General features: G+C 37.1%; 1 protein-coding gene and 1 long non-coding RNA gene across 3 annotated transcripts in view; one reads left to right on the forward strand and one right to left on the reverse strand.

Annotated features, from left to right (window-relative positions):
• LOC131509510 (uncharacterized) overlaps positions 1–21,977 on the forward strand; it is a 71,622-nt gene extending 49,645 nt beyond the window's left edge. Inside the window, exon 3 of the long non-coding RNA XR_009260545.1 lies at positions 21,583–21,977. This is a non-coding gene — a long non-coding RNA (uncharacterized LOC131509510). The remainder of the gene's footprint in view (positions 1–21,582) is intronic.
• FBXL13 (F-box and leucine rich repeat protein 13) overlaps positions 1–23,431 on the reverse strand; it is a 214,883-nt gene that overhangs the window by 175,832 nt on the left and 15,620 nt on the right. For both annotated transcript variants that reach the window (XM_058725326.1, XM_058725325.1), the window contains exons 3-6: positions 22,661–22,751; positions 2,903–2,970; positions 1,713–1,867; positions 51–160 (exon numbers count right to left, since the gene is read on the reverse strand). In XM_058725326.1, coding sequence (XP_058581309.1) covers positions 51–160; positions 1,713–1,867; positions 2,903–2,970; positions 22,661–22,751 — 424 coding nt within the window. The remainder of the gene's footprint in view (positions 1–50; positions 161–1,712; positions 1,868–2,902; positions 2,971–22,660; positions 22,752–23,431) is intronic.

Below are 23,431 nucleotides of genomic sequence, written 5' to 3' on the forward strand. Positions count from 1 at the left end.
TAACACCAAAATTAAATTTCTAAAAATACTAAGTTTCCAAGATACCGTACCAGCTCATCTTCTCTCTTTTTATACTTAAGTCTTGCTTTATCCCTCCATTTAGTTAGGATAGCTGTCAGCTTGTAACAGTGCAACATCTTTTGTACCTGCAATAGTGTATCTAAAGAAAAGTTATTAGATTATTGTATATATTTAAAGATATTTCCCAAAAACCCAAAGTGTCTACAATATGAACCAATATTGCATCTGACAGTTTTTGTTTGATTTTAATTTCTTCTAAAATTAATTACTACGGATAGCAGACTTCTACTCCCGAGACTTTATTAACCTGTAAACATCACCTTTGCCCTTATAAATTAAGATGTAATAGATGTGATAGCACATCTTTATAAAACCAGAATTTCCAAACTTATTCATAGAAATAGAATCATGTGGGGGCGCCTGGGTGGCGCAGTCGGTTAAGCGTCCGACTTCAGCCAGGTCACGATCTCGTGGTCCGTGAGTTCGAGCCCCGCGTCAGGCTCTGGGCTGATGGCTCGGAGCCTGGAGCCTGTTTCCGATTCTGTGTCTCCCTCTCTCTCTGCCCCTCCCCCGTTCATGCTCTGTCTCTCTCTGTCCCAAAAATAAATAAAAAACGTTGAAAAAAAAAATTAAAAAAAAAAAAAAGAAATAGAATCATGTGATAGTATTCTAATTTAGTTAAATGAATTATGATTAAAGAATTTGCTCCATTTTATGTTTTCACCAAGGGTCCAAAGCTCAAATACTAGGGGTGGGGCCAGGAAGAAGGATGACTAAGGCAGGCCCCTGGATACCACTGACAGAAGGCAGTGGCTTCCTCACTGCGACCAATTGTTTCCTCCCAGAATTAGAAGTCCATCAGTCTTATGTCAAAACCTTCAGAGGGTTCACTGTGACTGAGAGACCAACAGGAATGGATCAAGAGGAAATAATTCTCTAATTTGCAACAATGATAAACCAATATTTGGTGAAGTGGCTAAAATCTGAACAAAAGGCTGGAGTCCCCAGGGGTGTCTGGGTGACTCAGTCCCCTTTTAAGCAACCTATTTCAGCTCAGGTCATGATCTCACAGTTCATGGGTTTGAGCCACACTTTGGGCTCTGTGCTGACAGCTCAGCCTGGAACCTGCTTTGGATTCTGTGTCTTCCTCTCTCTCTGCCCCTCCCCTTCTCTGTCTCTCTCTGTCTCTCAAAAATAGATTAAAAAACATTAAAAAAAATAAAAAATAAAAATAAAAAAAGGCTGGAGTCCTCTATCCCTGCTCCTAAGATCATGTACTTGCACTGCCTGCTCATCAAAGGTTTAAGGAAAAGAAAATTCATTTTCTTTGTTTCCTCATGTACCCATTTCAAATGAAATACCTGTCATGAATGGAAAACTCTCTACCAAGAAATAATCAATTTTGGTACCCATCTGTGATATACCAGGGGTCTATTAGTAAAAAAGCTGATAGGAGATCCCTATTTCACACAAATACATACAGAAGTTTCTTTTAAACATGACTGTTTTCTGTTATGATGAAACCCTTTGACACAAATCTCATTAAATATTTTAAATTAGGGGCTTTACATTTCATGACAGCTCTCTAGACATAATAATAAATTCTCTAGTACAAACTGCTTAGCCATTAAGTGTGTTGATTCTTTGAATACCTGAATATAAAAACAAATCAATACTATGTAAGGATTTACCTGTAAGTTGTTTTTTTTGACCTTTTACATAAGAGTGCCAGAGATGAAATACATATTTTTGAAGTCTGAAATTATTATATGTCATTGCTCTTTCTATTTTCTCAGCCAGTTCATCATCTTCATTTGTAAGAGGTATTGCTATGTCTCTCCAAGAGCTAGAGGCAGAAAATATAGAAAAATAGTATTTTGATGTTATGGCAATACATTACTAAATAAATGGAGACGGAGAAGGAGTAATACCACCTCCTTTAGCTCCTCAAAAACCACAGCATAGAAAGAAACTGTTCAATTATTGTTATTGTTTTATTTCTAGCTAGTCCTTGCATTTCCTTTGAGCTTGCACTTCCCTTTGCTACATTTCTAAAACCCAGAAAGATCTGGAATCCGGAAGTTTTTCCATAACCTATTTAGAGGCAAAACTAGACCTGATCTAAAGTAATTTTGCTTTAGAACCTCCCTGGAATTGACACATAATTGTTCATAGTCTTTTTTCATTTCATTTCATGTATATACATTTCATTTTATTACATACATATATAATATATACATAGTAGAAATACTAATATGTTTGAATACGTTTGGTTCCAGCATGCTGTCTCAGACACCACTGAAGATGTTATATAATACATACAATGCGCAGAAATACCTTTGTAAAAATTTTTAAGGAAAGGAATATAAATTTGAAAACATATCTCCAAGGGTTTCAAATGAAGGGATTATAGACCTTATACTTTTAATTTTGAAGTTTTAATTTAAAAAAAAACGAAAACACCACAGGGGCACCTGGGTGGCTCAGTCAGTTGAACATCCAGCTTTGACTCAGGTCACGATCTCACGGTCTGTGAGTTCGAGCCCCACATCAGGCTCTGTGCTAACAGCTCAGAGCCTGGAGCCTACTTCAGATTCTGTCTCCATCTCTCTGCCCCTCCCCTGCTCATGCTCTCTCTCTCAAATATAAAACATTAAAACACACACACACACACAACAAAGTAATACCATGAAGAAGTAAAGAACATATTTTAACTAAGTAAAAGTCAAGTGAAAATAAATTAAATATATAATACAAAATGGTGGAGACATGATTAAATAGATAAAATCAGAACAACTGGCTAAAAATGAGTTGTTCTTCATATGGAGAGTATTAAAAAATAAAAACACAAAGAAATAGTATGTAAAAATTACATTCTTACCAAAAGTGTGTCTTTACTAAACGTCCAGTATAAAAAGTACATGCTTTTATCATCAATTCTGGAGTCATCTAAAATAAATAAATAAATAAATAAATAAATAAATAAATAAATAAAAGAATGAATGAAACAACAAATATTAGAAATGAATGGAATCCAAACGCTAACTCCAGAAGCTACACAAGAAAATGAGAGCAATGGTTGCCTTGGTCAGTAAGGAGACAGGAATGGACTGGAAGAACTATATACCATATACATTTTTTGGAATGTTATCATATTATCTATTTTTTAAGTTAAAATTGCAGCTTAAAATTTTCCAATTATATTGTATTTACTTTAAAGCATTTTAAGGGGTGCCTGGGTGGCTCAGTTGTTTAAGTTTCCAACTTCGGCTCAGGTCATGGTCTCACGGTTCATGAGTTCGAGCCCCGCATTGGGTTCTGTGCTGACAGCTCAGTGCCTGGAGCCTCCTTCAGATTCTGTCTCCCTTTCTCTCAGCCCCTCCCCCCCTCATGCTCTGTCTCTGTCTCAAAAATAAACATTTTTTAAAACATTAAAGCATTTTTAAGTAAGTCTAAGGTATTATTTTTGTCAGCTGTATTGATAATAGTATAGAGTTGTAGGTCACTATTAAACTGAATGATTTTGCCTTCTCAAGAATATAAAATGAAATTTTCTTTAAAAAAAAAAAAAGAAAGAAAGAAAAAATAAAAAGCTTACCAGAATGCCTCACCAAACAGGCATAGGAAAACCATATAAATTAAGATTTCAGAATATACTGAAAGAGGTGCAAATTTATTACTTGCAACTATTCACAATAACACACATTGACTGACATGTGTGTTGAACACCTATGTGAGGATTCCTGAAATTATCTGTACTTTCTGTATCTCCTTTAATGAGCAAAGATAATATTATATTAACACATTTGTTATATGTACATGGCTACTATGAAGTGCAAATGGGGTTATTTTTTCTCATGTTATCGCCACCTTGTTTGCCATATAAATAAACATGTGGCCACGTCTGTTTGGTATAGAGATAAGCTTGGTTCAAATCTATACAAACTGCCCAGAATTCTTAATTCCACTTTTCAAAGACAAATGTTCTCCTCCTCAATCATGGATTTATTTTAGGCATACAACAAAGGCCCCTTGCCCCCCCCCAATCCCAGCCAATATTCTGCCTGATGTTCAAAGACATTTGGAAACCCTCAGTTTGATGGAGATTACATGCAAATTTTGCTTATGGTGAGGGGGAACATAAATCATTGGAATCATTCTTTACTAAATTCTGATTTTCATAAGGGAAAGGAATTCAGATGAGTAAAGTAAGAGTATTGGGCATATCACAGCAGGGTGGATAAAACCAGGAAAGGAATGAGGTGACAGAAGAAAAGACAAATTTCATCTACAATACAATCTTTCTGTTCTGCTGTTAGCCCCTAAATTTACTAAGATTAAACTTTTCTTTAGAAGATATAACCTGGGAAGTAATATATAAATATCTACAATAAATGGCATCACTCATTAAAAAATGAGTATATTACATGATCGAATTATAATTCAGCCAGTAAGACTTGAACTTGAGTTTCCTTTTTTTTTTTTTATTTTTTTTTAATGTTTTTATTTATTTTTGAGACAGAGAAAGAGCATGAGCAGGAGAGGGATAGAGAGAGAGGGAGACACAGAATCCAAAGCAGGCTCCAGGCTCTGAGCTGTCAGCACAGAGCCCGACGCAGGGCTCGAACTCACAGACCGCGAGATCATGACCTGAGCCGAAGTCAGATGCTTAACCGACTGAGCCACCCAGGTGCCCAGGGTTTCCTTTCTAATGATCCACTCTTTAAACCAGCATAAAAGTGTTCTTTCTAGTTCTTTCTATTCTATTGTTGAAAGAAGTTGAAGTCCTCATTAATTCATGACTTATATGCTGGAAGAGTCTGTCATCCTCATATTCCTTTTGAAAGAGTTTCTTGCCCTGAATTCTTATTTTAATTTCACAGATACTGTTCTGACTAAAAACAAAACACACAAAAACACTAATAAAATGAAAATAGCTATGATTTTTCCTCATTGTTGGCATCCTCCTGTTTTCTCCACAGGGAAAATAGCTTTAAGAGATCGCTCTGAGGTACTGGCCTCAGCAAAGACTCAAGCCCAGTAATGCCCCATCCCCCACGCGGGGCTGGGCACGGCTTTACTCCACTGCAGCACCTCTGGCCTGTGCCCATATGTTTGGTCACATGATTCTGCTTCCACTGCTCAACGTTTTCACTGTTGCTTTAGCCACTTGCTTTCTACTTTCTGTGGGGGGGGGGGGGGAGTGGGTTGAAATATTTTTATGTATTATTTATTTATTAATTATTGTTGTTGAAATATAGTTGACATACACTGTTATATTAGTTTCAGGTATATAGCAAAGTGATTTAAAAATTCTGTACATTACTCAATGGTTACCACAACTAGTTTAGTAAACATCTGTCATCATACAATTTTTTTTACAATATTATTGACTAGATTCCCGATGCTATACTTTTCCTCTCCATGACTTGATTTTTTAAAATTTTTTTTTCAACGTTTTTTATTTATTTTTGGGACAGAGAGAGACAGAGCATGAACGGGGGAGGGGCAGAGAGAGAGGGAGACACAGAATCGGAAACAGGCTCCAGGCTCCGAGCCATCAGCCCAGAGCCTGACGCGGGGCTCGAACTCACAGACAGCGAGATCGTGACCTGGTTGAAGTCGGACGCTTAACCGACTGCGCCACCTAGGCGCCCCGACTTATTGATTTTTTTAACTAAAACTTTGTATCTCTTAATCCCCTCTGCCATTTCATGTATTTCTCACCCACCTCATCTCTGGTAACCATCAGTTTGTCCTCGGTATGTATGAGTCTGTTTCCGTTTTTTTGTTTGTTCATTTGTTTTTGAGTCCACATGTAAGTGAAATCATATGGCATCTGTCTTTCTCTGTCTAACTTATTTCACTTAACATCATACCATCTATGTTTTTGCAAATGGTAAGATTTCATTCTTTCTAATGGCTGGATAATATACCGTTGTATACCACCTTTTCTTTATCCATTTATCTATTGATGGACACTTGGGTTGCTCCCATATCTTGGCTATTGTAAAAAATGTTGCAGTAAACACAGGGGTACACATATCTTTTTCAATTTGTGTTTTCATTTTCTTCAAACAAATACCAAAAGTGGAATTAATAGGTTATATGGGGTTTCTAGTTTTAATTTTTTGAGGAAACTTCATATTGTTTTCCGTATTAGTTGTACCAGTTCACATTCTCACCAACAGTATACAAGGAATCCTTTTTCTTCACATCCTCACCAATACTTGTTATTTTTTTTCTTTCTTTCTCTTTCTTTCTTTCTTTCTTTCTTTCTTTCTTTCTTTTCTTCTGTTGTGTCTTTCTTTCTTTCTTTTTCTTTCTTTCTTTCTTTTTTTTTCTTTTGTTGTGTCTTTCTTTCTTTCTTTCTTTCTTTCTTTCTTTCTTTCTTTCTTTCTTTCTTTCTTTCTTTCTTTCTTTCTTTCTTTCTTTCTCTTTCTTCCTCTTTCTTTCTTGCTTTCCTAGCTGGCCATTCTGATTGATGACGTGATCTCATTGTGGTTTTCATTTGTATTTCCCTGATAATGAGTGATGTTGAGCATCTTTTCAAACGTCTGCTGGCCATCTATATGTCTTGTTTAGAAAAATGTCTATTCAGGTTCTCTGGCATTTTAATTAGGTTATTTGTGGGGTTTTGGTGTTGAGTTATATAAGTTCTTTGTATATTTTAGATATTAAGCCCTTATCAGATATATCATTTGCAAATACCTTCTCCCATTCAGTAGTGGTCTTTTCATCTTGTTGTTAGTTCCCTTTGTTGTGCAAAACCTTTTTATTTTGGTATACTGCTAATAATTTATTTTTGCTTTTATTTTTCTTGCTTGAGGAGACATAACCATACATACGTTGCTAAGGCTGATGTCTGAGAGATTATTGCCTAGGTTTTCTCTTAGGAGTTTTATGATTTGAAGTCTCACATTAAGGTTTTTAATCGATTTTGAGTTTATTTTTGCGAATGGTGTAGGAAAGTGGTTCAGTAGCATTCTTTTAGCTGTAAGTATTTGGTTTCCTAACACCATTTGTTGAAGAGACTGTCTTTTCCCCATTGTATATTCCTGCCTACTTTTTCATAGATTAATTGACAATGTAAGTGTGGGTTTATTTCTGGGATCTCTATCCTAGTCCCTTGATCTATGTGTCTATTTTTGTGCAAGTACCATACTATTTTGGCTATAATAGCTTTGTAGTATATCCTAAAATCTGAGATCGTGATACCTCTAGCTTTGTTCTTTCCCAAGATTGCTTTGGCTATCCAGGGTCTTTTGCGGCTCCATACAAATTTTAGTATTATTCTAGTTTTGTAAAAAATGCTATTTGTATTTTAACAGAGATTGCATTGAATCTGTAGATTGCTTTAGGTATTATGGATATTTTAACAACATTAAGTCTTCCAATCCATAAGCGTAGTATGTCCTTCCATGTATGTCATCTTTAATTTCTTTCATCAAGGTCTTGTAGTTTTCAGAGTATAGGTCTTTCACCTCCTTGGTTAAGTTTATTCCTAGGTAATGTATTCTTTTGATGCAATTGTAAGTGAAGTTGTGTGTTTTTTTTAAATTTCTTTCTGCTACATTGTTATTAGTGTATAAAAATGCAACAAGTTTCTGTATATTGATTTTCTATGCTGCAACTTTGGTGTATTCATTATTAGTCCTGATAGTGTTTTGGTGGAATGTTGGGGTTTTCTGTATATAGTATCATGTCATCTGCAAACAATGACAATTTTACTCCTTCCTCACCAATCTGGATGCCTTTTATTTCTTCTTGTTGTCTGATTGCCATGGCTAGGACTTCCAGTACTCTGTTGAATAAAAGTAGTGAAAGGGGACATCCTTGTCTTCTGCCTTGTCTTAGAGGAAAGGCCTTCAGTTTTCACCATTGAGTATGATGTTAGCTGTGGGTTTTTCATATATGGCCTTTATTATGTTGAGGTATGTTTCCTGTATACTCACTTTGTTGAGAGTTTTATCATGCATAGATGTGTATTTTGTCAAATACTTCTGCGTCTATTGAGATAATAATGTGGGTTTTAATCCTTCTTGTTAATGTGATGTATCATTTTGATTGATTTGCAAAGGTTGCATCCCTGGAATAAATCCCACTTGATTGTGGTGATTGATCCCTTTGATGTAGTATTTTGTTTGCTAATATTCTGTTAAGGATTTTAGCATGTATGTTCACCAGGGATATTGGCCTGTCATTTTCTCTTTTTGTAGCATCTGTGTCTGGTTTTGGTATCAGGGTAATGCTGGACTCACAGAATGAATTTAAAGCATTCCTTCATTTTCTATTCTTTAGAATAGTTTAAGAAGGATAGGTATTAACTCTTCTTAAAATGTTTGGTAGAATTTGCCTGTAAAGCCATCTAGTCCTGGACTTTTGTTTGTTGGGAGATTTTTTGTTTTGTTTTTGTTTTGTTTTGGTTTTGGTTTTGGTTTTATATTACTGATTCAATTTTATTACTAGTAATTGGTCTGTTCAAAATTTCTATTTTTTTCCTGATTCAGTTTTGGAAGATTGTATGTTTCTAGGAATTTACTCATTTCTTCTAGGCTGTCCAATTTGTTGGCATATAATTTTTACAGTATTCCCTTATAATCTTTTTTATTTCTGTGTTTGTTGTTCTTTCTCTTCTTTCATTTCTAAAAAAAAAATATTTATTTACATCCTCTTTTTCTTGATAAGTCTGACTAAAGGTTTATCAATTTTGTTTATCATTTCAAAGAACCAGCTCTTGGCTTCATTGATCTTTCCTATTATTTTTTAGTCTCTGTCATTTATTTCCCCTCTTTTTTTTTTTTTTTTTTTTTTTTTGGAAAGAGAGAGAGCACACATGAGTAGGGGAGGGGGGTGGCAGAGGGAGAGAGAGAATCCTAAGCAGACTTCACACTCAGTGTGGAGCCCTGATGTGGGGCTCAATCCCATGACCCTATGATCATAAGCTAAGCCAAAATCACGAGTCAGATGCTCAACTGACTGAGCCATCCGGGCACACCTCATTCATTTCCACTCTAATCTTTATTATTTCCTTCTGTCTACTAACTTTGGTTTGTTTGTTTGTTTTTTTTTTAAGTTCTTTTCAGTATAAGGTTAAATTATTTGAATTTTGTTTGTTTGTTTCTTGAGGTAGGCCTACATTATAGAAACTTTTCTCTTAAACTACTTTTGCTGTGTCCCAAAGATTTTGCACCATTGTTGCCATTTTTATTTGTTTCTGTCAATTTTTTTGATTTCCAGTTTGATTTCTTCTTTGCCCTGTTGGTTGTTTAGTAGTCTATTGTTTAGCCTCCGTGTGTTTGTATTTTTTCCAGTTTTTTTTTTCTTGTAATGGATTTCTAGTTTCATGCCATTGTGGTTGGAAAACGTGCTTAATATGATTTCAGTCTTCTTAAACTTATTGACACTTGTCTTATGGCCCACCATGTTATCTATCCTAGAGAACATTCTGTGTATATTTGAAAAGAGTGCATATTCTGCTGGTTTTGGATGGAATGTTCTGCGTATATCTCCTAAGTTCACCTGGCCTAATGTATTGTTTAAAGCCACTGTTTCCTATTTCCTATCTGGATGCTCTGTTAATTGATAAAAATGGGGTGTTAAATTCCCCTATTGTTATTGTATTACTATCAGCCTCCTTTTATGTCTGTTAATATTTGCTTTATGTATTTAGGTGCTCCTATGTTGTGTGCATAGATATTTGCAATTGCATTCTCTTGTTGGATTGATCCCTTTATCATTATATGATACCCTTCTTTTTGATGTTGCAGGCTTTGTTTTAAAGTCCATTTTGTCTGTATAAATATTGCTATCCTGGCTTTTTTTTTTCCAGTTCCATTTGCATGGAATAGCTTTTTCCATCCCTTTACTTTTAGTGTATATGTATCTTTAGGTCTAAAGTGAGTCTCTTGTTGGCAGCATATTGATGGGTCTTGTTTTGTTTTTTGCTTTTTTTTTCATCCATTCTGTTTTATCCATTTTATCCATTTTTTATCCATCCATCCATACCCTACGCTTTTTTATTGGATCATTTAGTCCATTTACATTTAAAGTAATTAGTAGTAGATATGTACTTATTGCCATTTTGTTCATTGTTTTCTGGTTGTTTTTATAGTTATTCTTTATTCCTCTCTTCTCTTGCTCTCTTTCCTTGTGGCTCAATGGCTTTCTTTAGTGTTATGCTTGGATTCTTTTCTCTTTATTTCTTTTGCATCTACTACAGGTTTTTGGATTGTGGTCACCATGGGGTTCATATATTACATCCTATGTATATAGCAGTCTACATAAAGTAGATGGACACTTAAGTTTGAACACATTTTAAAAGCACTAAATTTTTACTTGCCCTTCATGTTTTATGTATGTCATATTATAGTCTATATCTTTTTATTTTGTATATCCCCTAATTGTTGTAGATATAATTGATTTTACTACTTTTGTGTTTTAACCTCTATATTGGCTTTATAAGTGATTAATCTACTGTCTTTACTGTATGTTTGCCTTTACCAGTGAAATTTTTTCCCTTCCTAATTTTCTTAATTCTAGGTATGGTCTTTTCTTTCCAAGTAAAGCATTCCTTTTAACATTTTTTGTAAGCTGGTTTAGTGGTGATGAACTCCTTTAACTTTTGTTTGTCTGGGTACCTTATATCTCTCTTTCAATTAATGATAACATTAGTATTCTTGATTGTAGGGTTTTTTTCCTTTCAGCATTTTGAATATATCATGCTATTCCCTTCTGGTTTGCAAAGTTTCTGCTGAAAAATCACCTGATAGCCTTGTGGGGCTTTTTTCTAGCATGTAACTGTTTGCTTTTTCTTGCTGCTTTAAGATTTTTTTTTTTTTTTTTTGGCCATTTTAATTCTTATGTGTCTTGGTGTGGGCTTCCTTGGGTTCATCTTATTTGGGGCTTTCTTTGCCTCCCAGACCTAGATGTCTGTTTCCTTCCCCAGGTTAGGTAAGTTTTCAGCTATGATTCAAATAAATTTTCTGCCCCCTTCTCTCTCTGTTCTTTTTCTTCTGAGATCCCTGTAATCCAAATGTAACTATATTTGATGATGTCACAGGTGTCCCTTAACCTATTCCCATTTTTATTATTCTTTTCTCTTTTGCTATTCAGCTGATTGGGTTGCTGATCCATTCTTCTGCATCATCTAACCTGCTGTTGATTCCCTCTAGTGTATTTTTCATCTCAACTATTGCCTAATTCAGCTCTGACTGGCTATTTTTTATATTTTCTATATCTGTTGAAGTTCTCATTGAGTTTATCCACTCCTCTGTCTAATGAGTATCCCTGAGTATCTAATGATCATTACTTTGGTCTTTATTAAGTATATTGTCTACCTCCATTTTGTTTAGCTCTTTTTCTGTGGTTTTGTCTTATTCTTTTTTTTTTTTAAGTTTATTTATTTTGAGAGACAGAGAGAGCAGAGGAGGAGCAGAGAGAGAGGGAGAGAGAAAATCTCAGGCAGGCTCTGTGCTGACAGCATGGAGCCCAATGTGGGGCTCAAACTCACGAACTGTGAGATCATGACCTGAGCCAAAACCAAGAGTCAGACACTTAACCGACTGAGCCACCCAGGCATCCCTGTCTTATTCTATCAGTTGGGACTTATTCTTCTGTCCCCCCATTTTGTCTCTCTGTGTCTGTTTCTATGTATTAGGTAGGTCAGCTATGGCTATTGGTCTTGAAAGTAGTGACGTTGTGTAGATGGGGTCCTGTGGTGCGTTGTAGTTCTATCCCCCCTTGGTTACCAGAACCAAGTGCTCTAGGGTGACTGCTGTGTGGGCTGCATGCGTCCTCCTATTGTGGCTGAGTCTTGATTGCTGTGGGCATGCTGGTCAGTGGGACTGGCCCTCAGCCTGGCTATCTGCAATTAGTTGCTGTGACAGCTGTGGGTGTACTGATGGGCAGGACTTGTTTCCTGCGCACAAACTGCAGGTGGGGTCATGTGTGGGGTCATCTCCCCACCTCTGCAGGGCAGGAGTCACTTTGGAGAGGTGCTGGTTCTAGCCAGGGCTTCCTGCCAGGAGTGGTGGGACACCTGCCAAGGCAGGTGAGTTGGATGGGGCAGGGCTGAAAGAAATTCCAGGGCTGGCTGGTGAGTGTTAGGACTGACTCCCACAAGCATGCAACTATCTAGCCTGAGGAAGGACAAGAAAAAGAACTTTTTCTCCCAAAGAACTCTCCTGCAGATCTCTGCTCTTCCAACACATGACCTCAAATTAGTCAATAAATCTTCTTCATGTATACCCGAAGCACTTTTACTTTGTATTTTTTTATTAGAAAGATTTTTTAATGTTTATTTATTTTAATTAATTTATTTTTTAATGTTTTATTTATTCTTGAGAGAGAGACAGAGCATGAGCAAGGGAGGGGCAGAGAGAGAGTGGGACACAGAATCTGAAGCAGGCTCCAGGCTCTGAGCTGTCAGTGCAGAGCCCGATGCAGGGCTTGAAGTCAGAGGCTTAACCGACTGAGACACCCAGGTGCTGCCCAGGCACTTTTCAAATTGCTGCTTCTGTGCTGTGTCTCCAGAGAGTCACTTAGTATCCCGGCTCTTTAAGGGCAGAGGCTTGGCTTGCTATTGCCATCCAGCTTTCGAGAGTTAAGCCCTGGTGATTTTTTTTTAAGTTTATTTATTTTGAGAAAGAGAGAGAGAGCACGAGCTGTGGAAGGGCAGAGAAAGAAGGAGCGATAGAATCCCAAGCAGGTTCCATGTTGTCAGCAAATAGCCTGATGCGGGACTCAAACTCATGAACTGTGAATCATAGCCTGAGTTGAAATCAAGAGTCAGACACTTAAGTGACTGAGCCACCTCGGCAGCCCAAGCCCTGCTGATTTTTCAAGCTCTCAGAGTGAAGTCCCACTGATTTTCAAAGCCAGATGCTATAAGGACTCATCTTCCCAATGTGGGTCCCCAGGACCAGGGATGCCCTAGTGTGGGGTCTGATCCCATCACTCCTCTGTGCTTGTGGTGTCGCTCCCATTTGTAGTTAGTGACACCAGGGGTTTGGTTCCCAACCACATCTCTACCCCTCCTATCCTTTTTTGCAGACTTCTCTCTGCAAATAGCTGTAGAAGATCTGTTCTGCCAGTCTTCATGTCACTTTCAAAGTCAGTTGCAATACATGTAACTGTTGACTCAGTGAGCTCAGGGTCCTGCTACTCCACCATCTTCCCCACTGCTTTCTACTCTGCATAGCTGTCATATCTTGGTTAGCTGCTAGTGACTAGAAAATAGTCTTTCTCTCACTTTTTTTTTTTATTCCAGCTGATAGGATTGCACAGAGTAGGAGCTCAACAAATATTATAGGGACTAACCTACTTCCTTGGAAAACTGCCAATTCCCTGCCATCTGGCTTCTAAAAATGGAGAGTAAAGGATTCAAGCAATGACTGTGGGGAAGTTGCTGGAAAAAAGTAATTGACATTGGTATAGAGGGCCTCAGAGTGAGAACTCTGTTTCCAGGCCCTCACAGACCACGTCCACCAATTTCCCACAAGGTCCTCTACACACAGACTTTCGAGTGATAACAGAAGAGAAGGAGGAGAGAAAAAAGGTGGACTGCCACACAATTTCTAAGAGTACAGTTATAAGATTAGCTTTGAGTCTGGAAATAAAAGAAAAAATTCTGCCATGAGAGATGGTTTTGAAAGTTAAAGGGCAGAATGTTAGAATCTCCTATGAAATTTTGTAAAATACTCATGCTCACTCCCCACCTCCATAGGAATTATTCCTATGATGAGTCACTATTACTACTGAGAATATGTCTTATCCCTCATGTTAAGGCTCTCTGTTTTAAACTGAGTGCCAGTGAAATACAATATGATTCAATGAAAGTACATTCAACTTAACACACTAGTTTCAAGGAAACATTTTGTATAGCTTGGAAGAAAAATAAAAGAAGTAAAATAGAATATTGATCCCTTTTTAAAAAGATACTGCATATAGCATAATACAACTCAACTCTTAAAAATAGTTTTAAAAAGGGGCCCTTCGATGGTTCAGTCAGTTAAATGTCATACTTCAGCTCAGGTCATGATCTCGTGATTTGTGAGTTCAAGCCTCACATCAGGCTCTATGCTGACAGCTAAGAACCTGGAGCCTGGTTTGGATTCTGTGTCTCCCTCTCTCTACCCCTCCCCTGCTTGCACTCTGTCTCTGTCTCTCTGTCTCTCTCTCTCTCTCTCTAAAAAATAAATAAACATTTAAAAATTTTAATGTTTTTTATTTAAAATAAATAAAAAATAAAAATAAATTAAAAATATTTTATGTAAAAAAATTTTACGTAAAAAAATTAAATTTTTATTTAAAAATTTTTAAATAGTCTTAAAAATATTTTATGTAAAAAAATTCAAATGTACAGAGAATTAGAATAAATACCTACCACCCCCTAGTCTACATTTAACATTGTCAACATTTTGCCATACTTGCTTTTTCTCTTTGTAGTATATAAAGTATATAAACCAAAAATTTTAGTGTCTATTTCTAAAGTATAGTCACATTTTCTTCACAACCACAATTCCATTATCCCACGTTGGACAATTAACAATAATTGCTTAATATCATCTAATACCCACTCCATATCCAAATCTCTGGAATTATTCCCTCAAACATCTTAAATAGTTTGTTCAAACTAGGGTCTAACTAGGGTCTAAACAAGGGTCATGTGTTAGCACTGATGACTCGGTTTATATGAAACTCTTCATTAAACTTTATATGAAACTTTTTTTTTATTCTCCTTTTACATATTTTTCAACATTTAATGACTATGAAGGGCAAATAAGGCATAGTCTCTGGCTAAATCTGATGAATTCACTTTTCTGGGTATCTTTAATGTATTTTTACAGAGAAAGTTCTAGAAGTCAATTCAAATATTTTTGTTGTGAATTTGTTTTGATGAGAGTTTTCTTCTATCATCTGGAAGAATGATAGAAGTGGGGAGTGGAGACAGGGCGCTGCATAGCTCCTGTCACAGCCCCATGGATTGGAGGTCTGAGCTTTAAGGAAGAAGAGACTGGAGGCAAAACCCAAACAAACTGCTCCTCTGAGGCACTTCTGTACAAGACAAAATGAGAGAAGGCATTTCCTCCACTTCCATGTGGCACCCACAGCACAGTGGCATCCAATTTTGTGTAACTTTAAGTTTTGAAAATCTGAAATAATGTGATAAAAATATTACAAACATCTTACATGATGCCAAATTTTGAAATAATGCAATCCCTCCACTTAAAATTTTATCAGGAAGCATTTCATTCTAAAGCTAGTGGGAGCATGGAAGTTTTAAGTTCTTGGCACATGGTGGTACCATTTTGGCAGGTAAAACGCTTGTCGAATGAGTCTTAAAGTGCAAGCTTGACTTATTCGAGGTCTTTATAAAAGTATCTCTTTCAAACAGTGTGACCTCTAGGTATGGTCTGAGTAGAGCAACAGAGAAAGGAGCACTGTTTTGGCATTTTAAGGATTTATGGTGGAAAAAGACTAGAGCTCCACCTCAGTTAGACTTCAGAGCTCTCAGGTCAAGAGCACCCACACTATGGCTTCACCTTCAGGCAGCCCAACAGGCTTGAGACAGAGACCTTAAGAGGAATTCTTGAATTCACACGGGACAGCTTTGGGATTCCCAGATAGAACTGGTTGGAATTTTGAGGGAAACCAACCTCCTGCAATTGTGAGCTAGGGACTAGAGGCAGTGAAATTTGGAATATTACTATCAACATTGCTCTACTTGTACCCCAGGCTGGTGAGACCTGGAAAATTTGGTAATGAAAAAAAAAAAAAAAAAAAAAAAAAAAAAGAAATACCATTACAAACCATGAATGCTAACGTACAAACATACTCAATTTATGGCTCTTTAATGTTAGTAGTAATTGGGCCCCATTAATTTTTAACTTTGTTAGATACTATCTATTTATGATATATGAGAAAACTAATGCATTCAAATAATGCCAATAGGAAAAAAAAAAGTTTTACTTCTGTGATATTTGAAATACTTAATATAATATTAGGACTCTGATAAGAACCAAACAAAAAATAAAGGTAAATCATTAACTTCATATTATAATTTTTGGTTTTTAGTATAACAAAATTTTTCTTCTGGTAAACAATTCCATTTTTTGCTCAGTTAATCCAAGAATCAAGGAATTATATATTAAATTATCATAACATGTCATCATATTTTTAAAAATTTTTTTAATGTTTATTTTTGAGAGAGAGAGAGAGAGAGAGAGAGAGACAGAGCACAAGTTGGGGAGGGCAGAAATAGGGAGGGAGCCACAGAATCCAAAGCAGGCTCCAGGCTCTGAGCTGTCAGCACAGAGACTGACGTGGGGCTGGAACTCATGAACTGTGTGAGATCATGACCTGAGCCGAAGTTAGATGCTTAACCAACTGAGCCACCCAGGTGCCCTCATCATATTTTAAAGTACATGTCTTTACTTCATTCATGAATTCATTAATATCCCACATAGCATCATCGTAGAATGCTAACAAAATAGTATGGGATTTGCTATAGATTGAATGTTTGCGTCTCCTAAAATTCATATGTTGAAACCTAATCTCCAGTGTGATAATATTTGGAGGTAGGGCCTTTTGGAGACCAGCTCCTGAGGGTAGAGCCCTTATGGATGGGGTTAGTACCTTTATATTTTTCTTTTTCTTTTTAAGTTTATTCATTTATTTTGAGAGACAGAACATGAGCAGGAGAGGGACAGAGAGAGGGAGAGAGAGAGAGAATCCCAAGCAGGCTCCATACTGCCAGCGTCACCAACCATGAGATCATGACCTGACCCGAAATCAAGAGTTGGACGCTTAACCAACTGAGCCATCCAAGCACCCTGGATTAGTGCCTTTATAAAAGAGACTCCAGGGAGTTCCTTCACCCCTTCTGCCATATGAAGGAACGGCAAGAAGATGGCAGTTTATGAACTAGGAACTGGGTTCTCAGTAGACACGAAATCTGCCAGCACCTTCATCTTGGACCTCCCAGCCTCTAGAACTGGGAGAAACAGACTTCTGTTGTTGATAACCACAACCCAGTCTGTAGAATTTTGTTATGACATCCCGAACAGGGTTTATAAATATGTGTTGAAGGCATTACTTCAAATCCCTCCCAGTTCTGATATTTTTATTATTCATGGTCTGGAAAAGTTAATAGTAATAACAAAAATACTAAAATGAAACCATGTCTTTAATGCAAAAGTGAGTAGTGTCTATAACAGTACCATGATGTGGGTAAAGTGTTGGATTTTTCATGATGAGTAATTTTCTTATTATTTTTATCTTCTGCAAATTATTGAAAGATTCTTTAATGCCCACTGGGCTCTTGTGCCTGGAGACAGACACTGATTGATATTTGTACTTTAGGGCTCTAAGTGTTAATAAACACATTTAAATAAATACAACTTTGAAAAATCAGTTTTCCTTAAACATGTAAATGTTTATTACAAATTTTAAGAAAGTCCCTGAAACATTTTTTTAAAATTTTTTTTTATGTTTTTATTTTATTTTTGAGAGAAACAGAGAGACAGAGTGCAGGCAGGGGAGGGGCATAGAGAGAGCAAGACACAGAATCTAAAGCAGGCTCCAGGCTTCAAGCTGTCAGTGTGGAGCCCGATGTGGGGTTCGAACTCATGGACTGTGAGATCATGACCCACGCTGAAGTCGGACGCTTAACCGATTGAGCCACCCAGGCGCCCCTGAAACAATTTAAACTTATAAAAATGTTCTTTAGAACTCTCAGATGCCACACATAGTGGACAAACATACAAACACGCTCTATCATTAACTATTATTACTTACCTTACACTTAAATTTATCTTAAAGTAAACAACATGAATCCAGTTCATATCTTCATTACTTCTATTCCTTCCAGGTTACTGTAATACTTAGTTTGATGCCTTCTCAGGGAAGAGTAATCTACCAAATTTTAAAAGGAAAAGGATACTTTTGCAAACCAGGAAGGGTAGAGGGTGTGGTTATCGACCAGTTGATTCTCGTTTGAGGCATAGGATCTGCTGGCCTCTCCCAAAAGGTTAAAACCTAGCCACTGGGGTCATAAGGTTAAGTCTCCTTTTCGTAGTTAAACTTTGTTACATCAGTAAGACTTTTAAGTCCACATCTTTCATTTAGATTTTAGGATTTTGTTACACAGTGCTCCCTATGATACCATCATTTTAAAAGCCATAGCATCATTTTAAAAGGGAGTGATCTCTAGGACACATTAAGTGAGAAAAAGCGACACACAGTCTGCTACTTCAATGTAAGAAGTTGATGGGAGAAGAATACAATGTATGTGCTCATAATTTTCAAAAAGAAACAATGGAAACACTAAATAAATAAACCAAAACCTACTAACATTGGATACTTAGAAACAGGGATGGAATAGGGAGGAGAAAAAGGCAGGAATAGAAGCAATACTTCTCTGAACACTCATTTTATTGTTTTGATTCTTTGAACACTCATTTTGTTGTATCGTTTATTGTTTTTATTGCCAGTAATGTTATACATAATTGGAAAAGCATAATTATATCAAAGAAAAAAAGATGGCCATCGGCACACACAAAAAAATAAGTATCTGGGGTAACAAAAAAAGTATTTTTATTGAAAATATTTGATAGGATATATACATCTTAAAGGCAAAAAGAATTGCATAACTCTTTTGAATTGCATACTTTTCATAAACTACATTCAGTAGTTTTATTGTTAGTGATCTTGTAGTATCGTTATTCCAAAACCATTATGCGTGTATTGTAAGATGAAACTAATAAGCAATTATGTTAATGTCTAGAAGAATCAAGATTGATAAAAAGTGGGTCTGCCACACTTCTGGGTGCACCCCCATGTGATGCACTAGGAAGAACCACTCTTCCCCATGTAGTTATTCTTGTCCCCAAGAGAAAAAAAGGGGAAAAAAAGAACCTGAATATCAAGTTTGTGGATCTAACTACAAACTTGAAGGAAATACAAGAAACAGAACAAATGAAATGATACCAGAGGAAACAATGAGAATGTGGGACATTTTACAAGACAAATGATGTTTTCCTCAGTAAATGAGTGGCATGGGAAATAAGAAAGTTTATTACAAGAAGTATTAAATATATGATACCCAAGTGCAATGTGAACTCCACATGGATTTTGATTTGACAGAGTCATGTTTAAAAAGGTATTTTTGAGACAATTTGGGAAACTCGAATATGGACTGAATATGGAATATATATATATATCTGAATATAATCTGCACTATGTGATGTTCAGAAATTACTGCTAATTTCATTACATAGATAATGGCACTGTGCTATGTTCCCTAAAAATGTCATTTTTTGTTAGAGATGCACACTGATGTATTTACTGGTAAAATAATATAACTCCTGGGATTTGCTTTCCAATACTTCAGCAAAAAAAAGGACAAGGGGAGATAATTAACAAGATTGGCAAAATGTTGACTGTCATTTAAGCTAGATGATGAGGAATCATTATGGTGTTCTGCTTGTGTGTTATGTTTAAAACTTTCCATGATAAAAAGATTTTTTTAAATATTATAGAAGTCTTTTCTTCTTGTAATCAGTACCCATCTGGAGATTTCATTTCTTTAGAAATGAGAATCAAGTCTGTGAAGTTAGTTTCCTCCTGACAATGGTTGATTCTTTCATCTTGGAACACATAGTTAAACTGTCTTTCTATTTACTATTATGAGAGCAGTTCCTACTTTTTCTCTAACAATGTGGCTTGCTCACAGTTTCCTGTATTCAATTTTCTCTGTTTGCACAAATAGAAACAAATACTTTGTTATAAATAGGCAGAACAGTGTGGAGACAGAAGCATGCTGAGACAATACAAAGCAATCTTTTTTTTTTAATTTTTTAATGTTTATTATTTATTTTTGAGAGAAAGAGAGACAGAGCATGAGCAGGGGAGGGTTAGAGAGAGAGGGAGACACAGAATCCAAAGCAGTCTCCACACTCTGAGCAGCTCAGAGTCTGATGCAAGCGAGGCTCCAACTCACTAACGGGAAATCATGATTTGAGCCAAAGTCGGCTGTTTTAATCACTGAGCCACCCAGGTCCCCCTACAAAGCAATCTTAATAATGGGAAAGATTACAATTGTTTGTGATCTTTAAAATGTTTTGTCAGGGCCCCTGGGTGGCTCAGTCGGTTAAGCATCCGATTTGGGCTCAGGTTATAATCTCACAGTTTGTGGGTTCTAACACCACATCAGGCTCTGTCCTGACAGCTCAGAGCCTGGAGGCTGCTTCGGATTGTGTGTCTCCCTCAATCTGTGCCCCTCCCTCACTCACACTCTGTTTCTCTTTCTCTCAAAAATAAATAAACATTAAAAAATATGTGTATTTTAAGTGTTTTGTCAAAACATTAAAAACGCTCATCAGTGATTATAGCTGTATATTAAACTATAGGAAAGAAAAATGGGGGAAAAAAGCAAAGCTGATATTTATTTAGTATACTATAATTTAAAATACTGGAAACTTGGGGCGCCTGGGTGGCTCAGTCGGTTGAGCGTCCGACTTCGGCTCAGGTCATGATCTCACGGTCCGTGAGTTTGAGTCCTGCGTCGAGCTCTGTGCTGACAGCTCAGAGCCTGGAGCCTGTTTCAGATTCTGTGTCTCCCTCTCCCTCTGCCCCTCCCCTGTTCATGCTCTCTCTCTCTCTGTCTCAAAAATAAATAAATGTTAAAAATAAATAAAATAAAATAAAATACTGGAAACTTTAAGGATTAAAGTGTCTTATCCTTTGTAAAAAAAAAAAAAGAATTTTTCATTTTCCTCTGAGGGTGAAGGAGAAATGAATTAATGCATATTCAATCTTGGCTGAGCCCTCTAACAAAGCAATCATAGGCACCTAGAGATTTACCTTTTGCGAAGTCACATCTAGTTTCTACTTTTCCTACTTTATAAAATGAAGCAGACATCTTTTCTATACGTATGAATTGTCATCCTCTTTTCTAAATGTGCATGAGCTTCCTGTATTTTATCCTTTGCACTTTCAACATCATGAAATATCTCTGAGAATTCTTTTTCTAATAAAACTTTAGGTTTAAAGTTGCTATGGTGTCTCAGAATTCTGTGCAATTCTTTAAAAGATTCTCTCTAGACTTCTGGCTAGATATTGAACATAATCTGATTGTATTTTACAAAATCACTTTCAAAATATTGATGAGGTTCACCCTTCTGCGTCAGTGGTTTTTAATAATTTTAGTATCTTTTAGCAATGATGTTTAAGCTTTTTTCATATGACATTATATTCAAAGTGGAATTATTCTAGAGTGTAAGGTGGGGGTGAAAGACCCTGAATCCCCACCCCCTGGAGCTCCCCCTCAGCTCCTGGGGTGGCCCCCAAACATCTCCGAGAACACAGTTTGCAGACACCTGCACTTCATAGTAGATAAAGTTCTATGGCTGATAAAGTGAAGTCATTAAGACACCCAGACACCACAACACAGATCAGCTAGGATTGGACATGTGGGTTCTTCCCATTGTATTGGTACTCAGAATCATCCCAGTCTTGGCAGAAATATCCTGTCCCTCTATTTCTGTCTCTCTGATGCAGACCACTGAGTAGGATCCAGTGTGACCCTCCACCCAGCCTTCCAAATTATGCTTCAGATTGATCCTGGCTCTCAGCATCCACCTTGACCCAGGCTTCGATTTCACTTTTTGGCGCCCAAGTTCACCAGCAGCTCCCAAGCCCTGCCTGCGTTTACCAAGACACCAGCCTGGGATCTGGAGGTATCACACAAGGCCCCACACACATGTAATTTGTGTTGGCATTTCTCTCCCCACATGCCTTTTGCTATTTTAGCTTCTCTCAGATACACAGTCTTTGTTCTAAAAGTCTCCGTGTCCTGAATTACTTCCTTGCCCTCTGTACAGGATCAAAACCAGCTGTTAGAGCTGGTTGTTCCTTTCTTTAACAATCGGTCTGGCTTTTAAGTTAGCTCTCGTTGTTTGGCCATATCTTTATGAGCATAATCCCTGGGCAGATGGCAAAGAGAATGGAGAAGGGATAGAATACAGAAGGAAGTAGATTAGAAAGGAAGGACAATATCCTCATTTAAAGCTTTCCATAATGTCGGTTTTATCATTATAAAGATGCAAGAGGAGAGGAGAAGGAGAAAGAGGAATGGGAAAAATATAATAGAAAGATTTTATCAGAAGAGGAAGAATAAATGTCTGTTAAATACTTCTGGAAATTTGGGAAGTTTACTATGAATGTGGCTGTGTGCAGGGTGTTGGGCGGGGGGGTGATATTCCTTCACTTCTCTGAGTGTCCCCAATTCAAAAACAGTTTGACCTCATACATCTTATAAAATCTAAAATCTTGGGGCGCCTGGGTGGCGCAGTCGGTTAAGCGTCCGACTTCAGCCAGGTCACGATCTCGTGGTCCGTGAGTTCGAGCCCCGCATCAGGCTCTGGGCTGATGGCTCGGAGCCTGGAGCCTGTTTCCGATTCTGTGTCTCCCTCTCTCTCTGCCCCTCCCCCGTTCATGCTCTGTCTCTCTCTGTCCCAAAAATAAATAAAAAACGTTGAAAAAAAAAATTTAAAAAAATAAATAAATAAAATCTATTTGAGAACTTCCATCAAAACTTGGGATGTATATTTTAGAAAGTCTGATTACTAATACTGACCAGTTGATCATCCAGTCCAAAAAGTTGTTCCATGTAAGTTTCAGACAACCTCCGAATTTTTGGCCTCATTGATGGATCAATGCACATATCCCTTTGATAAAATCATAAAACACAGTCAAACATTTCATTTCATAGTAGTTAGTTCCATAATTAAATCAGTGATTTGAATCCATGATTCTATGGGTGGAGTTGAAGGGAGGGGAAGGAGGAGACACCTCCCCTTGGGAGAAGTATATCAAAACCTACTGCAGGACTTTGTCAACCACCCCCTCCTCCAGATTTTGCTGTGCCCCCCAAGAGAGTATGCCTCTTTTTCCTCATCCCCAACTTGAAATAACTGCCCTACAAGCACATTATTGATGAGAGAGGGCTATATTTCTCAAGTTAAGAACCAGTGGGGAAATTGTTCCTATTGAAGTCTTTCAGACTTAAAAGCCTATGAAAGGGGGCGTCTGGGTGCCTCAGTCAGCTAAGTGTCTGACTTGGCCTTAGGTCATGATCTTACAGTCTGTGAGTTCGAGCCCCATGTCAGGCTCTGTGCTGACAGCTCAGAGCCTGGAGCTGCTTTGGATTCTGTGTCTCCCTCTCTCTCTTCCCCTGCCCCACTCGCACTCTGTGTCTCTGTCTCTCTGTCTCTCTGTCTCTCTCTCTCTCTCTCAAAAAGAAATAAACATTTTAAAAAAGCCTATGGAGGGATTCCTTAACCATCCTGAGATTAGAAGACTTCTTTTGGTACTCTATAGTAGAGTGTTTTACATTCAGAATAAAATA

Source organism: Neofelis nebulosa, chromosome 4 (assembly GCF_028018385.1).
Source record: "Neofelis nebulosa isolate mNeoNeb1 chromosome 4, mNeoNeb1.pri, whole genome shotgun sequence".
Classification (NCBI taxonomy): Eukaryota; Metazoa; Chordata; class Mammalia; order Carnivora; family Felidae; genus Neofelis; species Neofelis nebulosa.